General features: G+C 43.9%; 1 protein-coding gene across 2 annotated transcripts in view; it reads right to left on the bottom strand.

Annotated features, from left to right (window-relative positions):
• Positions 1 to 455: 455 nt before the first annotated feature.
• Positions 456 to 13,842, bottom strand: part of EPHA1 (EPH receptor A1) — a 34,115-nt gene continuing 20,728 nt past the window's right edge. The window contains exons 5-18 of one of the 2 annotated variants that reach the window (XM_064723905.1): positions 12,223 to 12,378; positions 11,101 to 11,433; positions 9,787 to 9,911; positions 9,525 to 9,684; positions 6,944 to 7,040; positions 6,117 to 6,172; positions 5,717 to 5,839; positions 5,432 to 5,617; positions 4,937 to 4,998; positions 4,346 to 4,555; positions 3,615 to 3,764; positions 2,761 to 2,954; positions 2,305 to 2,460; positions 456 to 1,481 (exon numbers count right to left, since the gene is read on the bottom strand). In XM_064723905.1, the coding sequence (XP_064579975.1) occupies positions 1,403 to 1,481; positions 2,305 to 2,460; positions 2,761 to 2,954; positions 3,615 to 3,764; positions 4,346 to 4,555; positions 4,937 to 4,998; positions 5,432 to 5,617; positions 5,717 to 5,839; positions 6,117 to 6,172; positions 6,944 to 7,040; positions 9,525 to 9,684; positions 9,787 to 9,911; positions 11,101 to 11,433; positions 12,223 to 12,378 (2,087 nt within the window). In that variant the 3' untranslated portion in view covers positions 456 to 1,402. The remainder of the gene's footprint in view (positions 1,482 to 2,304; positions 2,461 to 2,760; positions 2,955 to 3,614; positions 3,765 to 4,345; positions 4,556 to 4,936; positions 4,999 to 5,431; positions 5,618 to 5,716; positions 5,840 to 6,116; positions 6,173 to 6,943; positions 7,041 to 9,524; positions 9,685 to 9,786; positions 9,912 to 11,100; positions 11,434 to 12,222; positions 12,379 to 13,842) is intronic. The other variant, XM_064723913.1, reaches the window with a different exon arrangement.

Raw genomic sequence — 13,842 nt, 5'->3', positions numbered from 1 at the left:
CTCACCTTCACCAACCTAGACTTGAAAAATAAATCTTGAGGTAGCTACTCTTCCTGAGTGGGAGAAAGAAAAATTCTCAGTGATGTTCCTGAGACTTTCTCCTGGACAGTCTAGTCTGCAGGAGAAAGAAGTACTACTCATAGGTATTTCATCAAGCACAGCAGTAGTTGCTAATATTTATGATTTAGGAATAATCACAGGATCTGTAAAACAATGGATCAGAAAGATATGCCTAGCCTGCAAATGGGTTGAAAAACAAATCTGAAGTGATCAGCTACAAAGGTATCCTTTAATCCTAATGCAATTGCACTTCCATGTTACATCTGCAGTTAAATGGACAAAGACCATTGGCTCAAACAACTAAACATGTATGTAAGGACCCTGCTGGGACTCATGATATGTATGCTAAAGGTCTCAATCACATTTGAAATAAGCCAAAGAATTCCAACACACCCTGCTCTGCCACAGGTTTATTTACAAAATATTATTTACAGACTATAACTGTCTTGAGATCTGATAAATAATAACATTTCCTCCACAGAGAAGGAGTAAGACAGACCACCTACACATTTTTCTGTTACAAATACCCTATTCCAGCCAAACAAGACTAGTGTCTCTTTTAAAAAGGGGCAGAGAAAAATGGATATGTATAGGGTTTTCTGTCCACGGCATAAGAAAAGGTATTAAGCAGATTGGAGAGATGTAAATCTCCCCACTGAAGTGTGCATGTGCAAAACAGCAACATGCTGAGGTGATGTGATCACACAATTTACAGCGGGGTGTGCTTCTACTCCCAGATTCTCCTCCAAAGAAAAAAGTACACCACAGGATGGTGTTCAGGCAAGAACAGCTGCATTAAAAAATATATGCCTTACCAGCAGCCTTGTGAAGACTGAATAGTTTGCTCCTGATGCAAAATAAGAAAGACAGAAAGGTGCTGAAGTGAGAAGGAATGTATGCCAAGGAGCGCATGAGCCCTGTCTCTACCTGTCTGTATTCTTGTGCCTGCTCCCTGAATGTCCCAGTCTATCCTGAGCCCTCATCTCCAATCTGAAAACATTATCCACCACCCTCCACCCACTTTGTATTGCATGTGATGTACTGAGGGTCTGAAATTCCAGTACGAGGACTACAGGGCCTACTTAGTCCTGCACAAAGTGGACTGCAGAAAACAGAATATTTTCTAAGACCAGTGCTCTGAAACGTACTGATGGCTGCTGTAGAGCTAAAGCAAGGGGGAACAGAAATGAGAGCAGGTGGTGTTGCCTCACGAGCTTTTTCAGTTCTGGTTGTTTTGCTTTGCTTGTCCAGTCACTCATTTGGAAGCAATTGCCATAGGAATGATTCCAAGTGATATCTGGTAAGGATGGGCATTTTTCAAGCTTAAGAATGCAACGACTGATCACTCCTTAAAGCCTTGGATGCTGCACAAGATCCTCTTCTGGTGGCCTGGAAGTGACACTCCCATCTGTTTCAAGTCCCTGAAGGAAATAGGAAAAGAAAGGAAAAAAATGAATTGCTATTCTTGTTCCTTAGGGACAAGAGTGTGGTAAGGGCAGAAACAGTTACCAAGCATTAGTTCAGACAGCTTCCTTTTCCTCAGTGCACCTACATTTTCTCTAGAGGGAAGAAACTTCTAGATATTCCTGCCCTCCCCTGACTATCTCTGCCCACCCAGTCAACTGACCTCTTCTACCTTGCGGCTAGGCCTGTGCTCCCAGTAAATCAGGACTTGTGATTACATCAGTTTTGTGATAGGGGCCATGTCTCAACCATTCAGCAGGTCTGTGCCTGCTCATTTGTTTCATGTAACTGCCCTGGTTGGAGTTGGCTGAGCATCCCTGACAAAATAACACAGCTGTGTTCTGAGTCCTGAGGAGCCCAGAAAAGACCTGCTGTATGACACAACAGTGCCTGGCTGATGGAGTGAGGGGGATATCACTAGCCTATATGGAGTTTGTAGCAAGGAAGTTAACCTACAAAGTCCTGTGAGAGTGGGGAGACAGTCAAGTTAGAGATCTGTTTGTGTCTCACATGAGTTCAGAGCAGCTGAAGACCCCTGAAGAGCCTCAAGCATGGACATGGATAATTGGGGAATTTGTCTCATAGTTTGTGCTGCTCCCAGTTCTGGGTTGATTCTTCCCTTTTAGGTCAAGAAGCCAGTCCACTTCCATTTAACTGCATGGAGAAGGAAGGAAAGAAGCCTTCCAAGTAAATATGAGTGCCTGTTGAGATCGCACAGGGATGAGCACAGCACCTTGTAGCCAGCCTGAGGTGCTCTGTGGGAGCCTGGCATGCACTTACTCAGCAGTGAGCTCCAGAATGGACTCCATGGTGTCCAGGCCGGCAGTGCGGAAGTTGGAGATGTAGCGCTTCATGCGGATGGATTCCAGCCACTCGGGGATGGACCGGTAGGGGATCCCATCAGATCCACTGCAGCTGGGGAGACGGAGCGTTACCCTAGGGACACAGAAACCCTTCGTTAGCCAGGCAACCACCTGAAATGGACAGCACTAAGAGACAGCAACCAAAGGGGGAGCAAGCACCCCCCACCAGGGCTGAGCCAGCTAATCTGCTCTCTGCACAGTGAGGCTCTGCCTTCTGTCACCAGGAGACAGAGATGACCACTATCTGCTGCACACAGAGCACTCAAGGTGCATCTTTCCAGTCTGCATGGCCCCCACTTCCTCTCCTCCTGCTGGGGACAGGGAGATGAAGCGTCCCAGTTAACCCTTCCTCCTCTGGTGACAGCTTGCTTACCTGGGATCAAAGTCTGCAACAGGCCGGAGGAGCTGGGGACTTGAGATGAAATGTTGCAGCTGTGCCCGGATTTCCTGAAAATGAGGCCGCCTCATCCGATCGTGTGACCAGCAACTCTTCATGAGTTCGTAGAGGATAGATGGGCAATCCACAGGCGGGGGGAGCCGGTACCCATCCTCTAAGCTTTTCATCACCTGCACAGAGGACACAGAGAAATCTGGCCAAGAGCTGAGAGTGCAGAAGAGGAGCCAGAGACCTCTGGGAGCAGCCATTCCCCACTTCACAATGTGCAGCCAGGGAGGGGTTGGTGTAGATTACACACGTATGACACAGGGTTTGGGCAGCACGGCACAGGATCAAAACACTTAAGGGATGCCAAAAATTTAAGTGGCATATGCATGTGTTTTCAGTTCTTTACTAGTTTAGCTCCCATTTGCCACTCCAGACATGTTCATGAGAAGTGAGGAAAAGTGAGGACCAAATGATCCTGGCACAGTGAGAGAAGGGGAACCAGGCTCTGAGGAATAATTTTAACAGCATGTGCTGAGCCTAGAATAAGACCAGATATAATGCACCAGAGCCAGAAGAAGAACAAAACAAAAACAATAGAAAGTATCCCCAGATCCAAATGCCATGGCTGATTTAAACCCTCTTTAATTTAGCTTCTTGCTGTTGTTGACGCCTCAGTACTTATTGCCCTTGACTTGGTTGCACTGATTTTAAGCAGGGAGGGAAACACAGTAGTTATGTGTTCAAAAGAAAGTCAAGACTGCAGGCTGAGGTAGATCTACAAGAGTTTTTCCCACATGCCTCATTTATCTTTTAAATCAGCTCTTGAACTCAATATCTGTTACCTCTTGATTGGTCATGTGCCCATATGGCTTGTCACCAAATGACAGCACCTCCCACATGACGATTCCAAAGCTCCAGACATCACTGGCTGAGGTGAAAATGCGATGAGCAATGGCCTCTGGGGCTGTCCATCGGATAGGAATCTTACCACCCTGTGAAACAGCAGAAACATAGTGTATCCAGCATATATCATTGTGTTGTATTTCTCCAGTGTTTTCATGCAAGGACCTTACAAAGCGGTTCAGAGATTGAGCCCACTTCATTTGAAGTGACATGTAACCACCCAGGGAAATTTCTCAAAAGGACAGAAATATTCTTGGAAAGTATATGAGTTTAAGCCCTCTGTTCAGTTGAATGCTACACAAAACCTCTGCTGTGGGAGTAAGAGCCTGACACCAGTCACAGCCCTGCTTTGAAGGACACCATGCATTAGAATTACTGGAACTTTCATTGAAAGAGACATGGAAATGACTCTAGTCCAAAACTCTGATCACAGTGAGGCTATCTTCAAAGCTAGATTTAGTTACTGAGCCAAAGAGATCAGACCTCTTATTTTGCTTCTTATTTTAACACCACAATCCCTCTAAATTTCTTAGCAAACAAAATCAACCTGGACTCCAGAGACAAAAGCACCACCTTCTGAACCATCCACACCATGACTTGCAATTTTATGACAGATTTTCCTCAGAGCCTACAGTTAATTTACAAGGCTGAAAGACTGGGTTTGCATTACCTTGGTTTCATAGGTTCCCTCTGCATCATTCTCCAAAATTCGGGAGAGACCGAAGTCAGACACCTTACACTGGAGACTGCGTGTTACCAGGATGTTGCGAGCAGCCAGATCCCGGTGCACGTAATTGTGTTCTGAAAGGTAGGTCATGCCAGAGGCTATTCCCTGCAGCATGCTCACAAGCTGCACAGGGCTAAATTTTTCCTCATTCTCCTGCATGGAAGAAGAAGAAGTGAGAGAAGTGACATCGATCTGCTTGGTTTCTAGTCTCTGACCTTATCAATGTACAAAAGTGGGCAATGGTGAACAAGCAAAAAGAAAATGCTGCAGCCCAAAGGCCCCAACAGGTTCTCACTAAGAGATTGGTGATGGTCTCCAGTCATCATTAAGCAGTTGCATTTCAATTACCAAGGATGCCACTCTTGTCACTGAACAAACTGGATGGCATTAAGCTTCTGCTGCTGACAGTGGAAATGTCAGTAAGCAGAAAGTAAGTGGATGTCTGGATCTTCTAGTTTTATTTTAGGGCCCTAAATCCAGGTCAAGTGCAAGTCCTGGCAGTACACAAGCCTATTAGAGATTGGACTTTCTCACCCGGAGGAAGGTATCCAGTGCTCCATTTTCCATATATTCAGTGATGATCATCATCGGCCTCCCTTGAGGAAGACAAGAGGGTTTCAGCCTTTTTCTAATTCTCTTACTCATGCCTTTCAATGCTACCCATATTCCCCTACACAGGGAACAATGTCCAACCCCAGCTAACACCCCCACTCCATTGCCACAGCTGTCTGCCCTTCTCCTTACACATCTTCCAGTGATCTTGTACTCCTCCTTGTATTGCACATATGACCCTGCAGCATCCCTCCCTATCCAGACTTCTCATCTACTCACTGGCCCTGAAAGACCTCTCCTAACACTGCCGCAGGACTCTGTTGGAAATCCATACCTCTCCTCCTTTCCTCGTTCTCTGACATGACAATGCCTGTCTTCTCCCAGAACACCCTCTCTGACAGCAAATTCTCTAAGGCCTGAGAAATGTGCCAGTTTCTGCTCTCATCCCAGGACTCTGTCCCACACACTCTTACTTACTTTTGGTGACAACTCCCTCCAGGCGCACAATGTTCGGGTGATTGAACTGCCCCATAATCGTCGCCTCACGCAGAAAGTTCCACCACTGTGAGTCTGAGTATGTTGACTTCAGAGTCTTGATGGCAACCACAATACGTTCTTTCCCTGGGAGTCGCAGGGACCCACGATAGACCTCCCCAAACTCCCCTGAAGACAACCAGAGGTAAAATGTCGCAGATGAACTCAAAGATAGGCAGCAAAACAACAGTGTGGGGAAACTGAAAGACAGGGAGAGCAGTAACTCACCCTCTCCAATCACATTCTCCATAGTGACGCAAGAGACATCCAGTTCCTTCGTGAATTCCAGCACGCCTCTGCTGGGGTCATCATATGGTTGCAGGTCTACATAGGGTTTCAACCAGACCTTCTCTGTGGTAAAGAAAAACAAACAAGCAAATTAATCTGTCACCTCTTTGGACAACCTTTTTAAAGCACAACTACAAAGGCAGAAGTGAATCCATGGGCTTCTGACAATGGCAGTAAAAAAAATTTACCAAACCAAGGCTGAAGATTAGAACTGTTGTAGGAAGAGGCACATTACATCAGAAAAGCCATGCCAGTGTCTGGTTTCAAGCTAAAGTTTCTTTTCATTCCTTGCAACACATTCTAGGCTTTCCCCTGGTTTTTTTACCCCTTTGAACCTCACCTCTCTCAAAGCCCGAAGTACTGTATTCTGGCCGTGCGTGTCTCCGACGAGCCCTCCTGGAACATCAAAAAGAGTTGTGAAAATAAAATGGTCAGCAGATAGCAAAGGGAAAAGCAAGACTTCCAAGGTGTCTGCCCTAGCTGATTAGGAGCAGAGTTCAGGGTAGCACAGAGCAAAGTGGGACCAGACACTGCAGCTACTTGGAACAGTACAGCTGGCAATAAAACGTGATGCTTCATTAAGAAATAGAGCTTTGTTTTCATGGAGGGAGTTTTATGCTGAGTTACAGATAAATTTCTGATTATTTCATGTTTTCTGTACACTTTCAGTAGCATATCTGATCTTCTTAAAACCAAGCAATAGCAGCCTTATGGACATTGAGGAGGAAAGTAGAATTCTGTATATGGGTAAAGGACCCCAACAGTAATGATATATGGAAAATGGTTTGAAATTGCTGGATACATGGATTATCACTCAACTGGTCAGCAGCTATAGAAATGATTGTACCATAACAATGTTTTTATTCCTCTGTCATGATAACAATATGATACTGCTGGATTATAACAAAACTGAGAAATCACAACATACTCCTCTGTTCCCAACAGCAAACATTATCTTACAATATCAATCCCTCCAATCCTGCTAATCTAAATTATTTATTGAGACCCTTTCCATCTTGCTGCAGCATGTTGGTGTTTTTCTTCTCTAACCAACCTCTACCTATACAATATCCTGTGAGAAATCCAGGCCTCCCTTTCTCAGCTAGCTCCCATAGCTCAGCTATTCCTACATCTGTACCTTTTTCAATATCAAAATTCAATACTTACTTTCGCCGAAACATGAGAAATCCCACAATTAGACCAATAAATAGGAGAACTCCAAAGATAATAGAGACTATGACTCCACCAGACAGAGCTCCAGTGTCTGCAGAAAAGAAAGAGAGAGGCCATATCACTTAAAAGACCACTATGTATTAGTCTGGAACATATCACCCAGCTTCTACCAGCTAATGGCATGAGGCAAGTTACAGCCCCTTGTCTTCCAGGCAGCAGAGCCACCAGATGGGAGTCCTATCACACACTGTTATTCATGTGCATGGAGCACCTTCTGGTGGTCATATGGTTGACTCTTATCTACAATCTTGGTCTTCCAGTTGAGTGATTTATCCGTATATCTGATTTCTTACTTAAATTCCTTGACACTTTCAAAAGTGAAGAACAGATGTTCCTTCCCCATCCCCACTCCTCTCCAACAATCCTTTCAGATCAGGCCCTTCTTCCAGCTCAGTAGCTGATTTAAACTATGGCAAAGCAAAGACATGATTTTCCCCAACAGTCTAAAGTGACTCTCTTCTTGTTTATGAAATTAATTATATGCTCCCCTCCCATCAATATCTGGGGCTGGTTCCTTGCCTAACTACCCTAACAAAAGCCCCTCACTGCTTAGGACTCCTGAAACAAGTACTGACTTAAAAACTTGCAGTCTATCATATTCCTATGTTCTCAAAACTGAGCATCAGGTGGTTTCATTCTGTGATTGGATAGCTTTGGGAGAGTTCACATAACACAGGCTGTCTCCTTCCATTTAGGTTCTCAAGCTAAAGCTAAGCATTTCCACAAAGTACATTTGAACTCATCAGAGAAAATGCTATATTACCTCTGCTGGTCTTTTTAAAACTTATTTCTCATAATTAAAAAAAAAAAAACCAAAATTAAGAACTTAAAATGCATTAATGGAGAAGCAATGAGAATCTACATATTTTTAATATTTTCCCAAAAGAGATTTAGGAAAACATCCAGAAGAAAGAAAATCCTCAAATAATTTTTAAATAAATTAGAAAATTTTAAAGCAAGGAACAAATGATACACACACCTGTGTGGGGAAGCATTTCCTAATATCTAGTCAAATGGCCAGCATCCATAAAGCCTAATTAACATCAGTTATTCTTCCTCTGACTCATCCCACTAAAATTACTAAAAATCATCAGCTTACTTAGGCAGAAATCAAGAGACAGAGCTAATGTCCTTGTTTTGTCAAAATCAAAAAGCTAAGATTTGGAAGGTGAAATAGTATCCTTATTAATAAAATGGAGAAGCATTTAGATGCACAGAACTTCTGCAGGAATTTAAGGCATCTAAATCATCAAATTCAGATTTAAATACAAAATTGCCACTTCTTGCAAATCCTGCTACACTAATATTCCTAGACTATAATAGCTAAAAAATGCTCCTAGTATCATTAAACAAGAACTCTCATCAAATGGAACCTTGCTGGCACTTCTTTTTAATCCCTTTCATATTCGAAATACCTTTGTCTTGACATGATAAGGTGATCAATTTTCATTTGAAATAAAGCATAATATTGATGAAAGTATTTTCTAACTTATTCTGTCTTAATCAAAACAATTTTGCATGATAATTTACATCTTTTTCACAGGGCCTGTGTAGTATATTATTTAATTGGTTAAACATCATTTTTGTTATCATCATTTGTCACTGTGACTTCATGAAGATTTTACCAGAAGCCCCTGGTGCCAAAAAGGGTCCAACCTTGACATTCCAGTAATGATATCCCAACTCCTTATCAGCTTTTACACTGTTAATTTAACTATTTAGTTACATTAAGGTATGCCTTCGCTTTCTTCCTTGTGTCCTTATTTTATTACAATAAAATTAGTCTTTCAAAGGCAGTGCTTCAATACATGTATTTCTAAAGCTATCCATAGGGTCAGTAGGAGTCTGTGGAATGAAGAGAGAGCAAATTCCATTACAGAAAACTTTAGATTAGAGGGAAGCTTCTGGGTGACCCAGGGAAAGAGGAGATTGGGTGTCAGGCCTATATAAGATGTTCTTTGACACAGGAGAAAGGCCTTCTTGTGGCACAGACAGCTTGGCCTTCTACACATTGTACTTAGGTGAAGAAATTTTTTCAGCGGCACATGCCATCTCTTTGAGCAAAACTACATTCAGGAGCTGGACTACATACAGTGGAACTGAAAGCTGGAAAAAATAGTGCTGAGGTCCTCTGAGTTCTCATTCTCACTAGTAACTGGCACACAAAAGGAGGCATATGGTAATTATTTGACCAGCACTCAAACTTAGAAACATTAGCCAAAATTAAAATGTCTCAAAAACTAAATGAAGGTCTGGTTAAAAATTGTGCCAGTACAACACAACAAACTGAGACTGATCAGGTCTAAAGGGGAAAGTGCAAGCAAATTTTGTAAGATGACAAGGAAACAACAAAAATATCTTTTGTCTTCACAAAGCAACAGGCAAGGAACTCAGGAGAGTGGCGTCTTGCCTTACAGCCTGCAGAACACAAAAAGAGATCCATGTCCCATGAGAACACATCATCTGATGGGGAAGTGAGTTTCTCCCAGATGAGATATCAGTGCTTGCCCTTTACCTGGTGGAAGGGTGCGAAATTCCTGCTCTGGGGAGTAGGGCCCAGGCCCCAGGGGTGTGATGGATCTCACACGGAGCAGGTAGGCTGTGTCTGGCTGCAGGTCTCGTAGAGTGACATTCGGCTCAAGAAGGTGCTTCACTGTGTAACGTGCCTCCTCCCCCTGCAGGAACCAAACAGGATGAAGTAACAAATGCATGCTGAACAAGAGGACACTTCCAGCCCTTTGGGTGAAAGGGGGATGAGCAAATCAGGCAGGCCTTACCTTCTCAAAGAACATGACCTCATACTCCACTGAGGTCCGGCTGCGTTGCCGTGGGGCAAGCCAAGAAACAGAAAGACTGCTGTCATCTCTCTGTGTCAGAATAAACTGGGATACTGTCACTGGAGCTGCAGTGGGAGAGAATAGAGAACATGAGGGGGAAATACAAACAAAATGCAAACTATGTCCTCTCTCTACCAGAAGCTCTGGTCATACCATTCAACTGGAACTGAGTCTCATTGCCATTGTCATTTTTCTCTTGTGCAGTGGAAGGGAATTGTAATTAATTGCGTTCTGTGAATAGTGTGCTTCTGCCCAAACAGTGGAAGCATAACTGTGTTTGGCCCTCAAAATAAAATTCACCTTCCAAGAAATTACATTCATTCCAGGACTGCACTGAAAGTGTCCAATTTGAAATAAAAAATGTTAGGATTTTATGCCCCTACAGCAGCAGTAGCACAGCTCTCCTATGTAATGATTTATGAATGCAGCTGTATTGCATAAGGGTAAGGTGAAACTCAATGCTCAAAATCTCTCAGCTGACTGCAAATGCATGCTGTTCATGAATAAAAAGATAATTCTCAAGAGCCTGCAAGGACTGAGGAGTTAAGCCTGGTTGTCTCCTTGTCCTTCATCATCATCAGGAAGTGATGAGGCAAGCCAAAAGTAGCTCTGCTTTTCTAGCTCAGAGTTGTGCTGCCCCCGCATAGCATCAGGAAGAAAAGTCATATTTTGTTACTAAATTAGAATCCAGGGAATGCACCAAGGGCTGTTGAGCGCTGTGATGTCACCTTTCTATAATCACATTTCATGGTGCTCTGGAAAGTATTTACAGGACAGCCAAACTAGCCAGATTGAAGCTAACCTACAGAAATGTGTCAAGATTTAACATCCTCACCCCTCCATGCTTTCAAAACCTTTTATTTTCCAGTTACACCAGGGTTTCTCTTGTGTTTGGTGTTTTGCAATATCTGAGTCACAGGAAATATTTCATGACACAGCCCTCATTCTTCCTGTCACACAGGTAATAATACTTAGGCTGTGTGATAGGGAGGGCTTCATCCTCCTCATCTCTGTTAAGTTCTGGTGGATTCATAGCTCTTGATGGATAACCATTACTTCTACATTGATTTGTGAGGAATATGACTAAAGGACTGTACATGTCAGAGGCAGAGGTACTTTAGAACCCTTATCATATCATACCATACCAACACATGTGTCAGGCAGAAGGAAAAGATGGAGAAAGCTTAAATGTTCACAGAGATTCCTCTTCCTTTTCATGATGAGCAGGAAGAAGTTCTCTCTGCTTCTGCTAACCTGCATGTCCAACTGAGACCCAGACAGCTGGGGCAGTTCTCTGTGGAGCAGGTCCCATTCCTGAGACACCATTATGGGCTTCCACAGTGAATGTGTAATTGGTGTAAGCTTCTAGGCCATCCACATCCACTGCAGGTTTCGTGAGACCAGAGGCACTGGGGGAGAACACCACGGCAGCCTCACAGGGCTCACAGGACAGGAAATGGCAGCGCTGGCAGAAGACTGTGTAAGTCAGGTCCTTCCTCCCGCCATGGTCACTGGGCGGCTGCCACCACAGGCTCAGCTGGGTGCCAAGCAGGGAGAAGCTGACATTGCGGGGAGCCGAGGGTGGGCCTACAGGGAGCACAGAAGGAAGTGTTAGATCCAGCTGCTGGTGCCCAAAGTTCTGCGACAGCTTCCCATCTGCAGATGCATTTCAAATGGAGCCCTCTCTCCGGCCCAGCCTCTCCCTCTCTGATCTCTCATCCCCATTTTCCAACCTTTTGTTTTCTCCCCCGTATCACTGTTCATGGAGCCACAGAATGGTTTGGGTTGGATGAGGCCTTAAAGATCTTCTAGTTCCAACCCTCCCACCTTGGGCAGGGACACCTTTCACTAGAGCAGGCTCCTCCAAGCCCCATCCAACTTGGCCTTGAACACTTCCAGGGATAGGGCACCCACAACCTGTTCCAGGGTCTCATCACCCTCTTCATAAAAATTTCTTTCTTGTGTCTCATCTAAATCCACCCTCTTGTAGTTTAAAACCATTGTCCTTAGTGCTGTCTACAGGCCTTAGTATAAAAACCCTTTCTTCATCTTTCTTGCAGGCCCCACAAAGTATTGAAAGGCCACAAGAGTATCTCCCCAAAGCTTTCTCTTCTCAGCCTGAATAACCCAAACTCTCTCAACTTTTCCTCATTATAGAGGTGTTCCATCCCTACAATCATTTTTAGGGCCCTTCTCTGGACGTGATCCAATAGGTCCCAGTCTCTCTTGGCTTTCTGGGCTGCAAGTTCATGCTACCAGCTCATGCTCAATTTTTCACCCAGCAGTACCCCCAAGTTCCTCTCTGTGGTGATGCTCTCAGTAAGTTTACCCCCCACGCTGTCTGGATATTGTTCTTTCTTTCTGTGCGCAACTCACGGGTACAAGCAATGTTCTGGCCCTCTGAAGGTGCTCGGTAGAAGCCTGCATTGCAGGGGCAAGATGTAGCCCCTGACTCATTGGACAAGCTGTTGGGGGGACACTTCAGGCAGCGTTTAGCATCCAGGGAGTGGCGGTAGAACCCTCGCTGGCAGGCTGTGGAAGGACAAACATAAGCCAGCATAACATAACCAATAAACTCAGATCAACAAAAAATCTTCTTGAACACTCCTTTATATGCCTCCATTTTTTTAGTTCAAAGAAATATTTAGTTTGGAAGGAACACCTGGACAACTGGCAGTCACCTAGATCAATCGTCTCAGAGCAGACAGAGAGAAGATGCAATTCAAGGTAGCATCAGTGTTATGACAGGACTTGCAGACTGAAGAAGGAGGATCTAATCCTCAAAGAGGCTGCATGAATACAGAATCCAGTCAACCTCAGAATCTTCCTCCAATGTAAACCCAGACTGGTCCTCACCTTGTCCTTCAAGCTTTCCACACCACAAATAAGAACCATAAAGAGTAGCTACAAATCCTTGCACTTCTCACAGTCTTCTGCTTGCTGACTCCATAGAGAGAGCCAGTAGGCTTTTTGGCAGAAGCATCTTTGCTGATTTCAAGTATTCAGAGCATCATCTGGCAGGGCCCTGGGGAATACCTAGGAAGCTGTCAGTTCACCTCACAGCATTGAGTGGAACTGGCTATGGAGCCAACACAGACTGCAAGAGAATAGGTGTCACTGTTTTCAACTTCCAGTCCTACAAAAAGGAGCAGCCACACTCTCTCAGTGTAACATCTGACCACCTGTTTTTGCTGTGTTACTATTAGTTCAATGCACAGAAGCACTGGTCAGCTTACCAGCTGTCTCAAGGTCAATGCTTCACTCCTACAGTTGTGTAGCAGGGAGGACAAAATCAGTGACAGAGCTCAAGGCAACCTGTGAATTTAATGGTTTGCCAGCCTGTGCTAAATTAATCAAAAATTCTAGCAGCTAAAGAAACAACCAACCTATTTCTAATCAGATGGTAGAGCAATGCATACACTAATTTTCTGCCAGAGCTACCACTTTGCATTTAACGTGCGCATTGAGGGAATGACCCTTTTTATATTGCACTATAAAAGCAACAATATCCTGTGCAATCCTCAGGAGACCCCAATGGAGAAAACCATCTGTTTAGCAGCTTCACACAAATGGCTTGCTGCGGTGGAGCATAGTATAGGAAAGGATTCTTTATCCAGAAGACAAAAAAAAAACAACCCAACCATTCCTACTATGTGACAAAGAGGAACATCTGAGGGACCTTGAAAACTTTCCACTAACACAGGCCAAATAAGACTACTCATCATTAGTCTGCAGAAGGGATGCTTGAAGAGTCCAGAAAAAAAGAAATAATCACAAGTAGGAGAAACCAGCACCTTCTGATTCCATGAAATGACAGAACCACTCAGGAAAATCTATCATTCTGAGATACAATCATGCAACTATGCGTTTAATGATAGCAAAGGCCATTGAAAATAATTACAAGGCTCAAGTATTGATTGTCACAGCCCAAAGAGATTCCATTTATACTCCAGATCAAATCATCCCTTTGAGAAATAGGCAGAAAAAGTTACTTCG

The sequence above is a fragment of the Zonotrichia leucophrys genome, chromosome 1, assembly GCF_028769735.1.
Source record: "Zonotrichia leucophrys gambelii isolate GWCS_2022_RI chromosome 1, RI_Zleu_2.0, whole genome shotgun sequence".
Lineage (NCBI taxonomy): Eukaryota > Metazoa > Chordata > Aves > Passeriformes > Passerellidae > Zonotrichia > Zonotrichia leucophrys.
The sequence above is the reverse complement of the archived record's forward strand: the minus strand, read 5'-3'. Positions and strand labels throughout refer to the sequence as shown.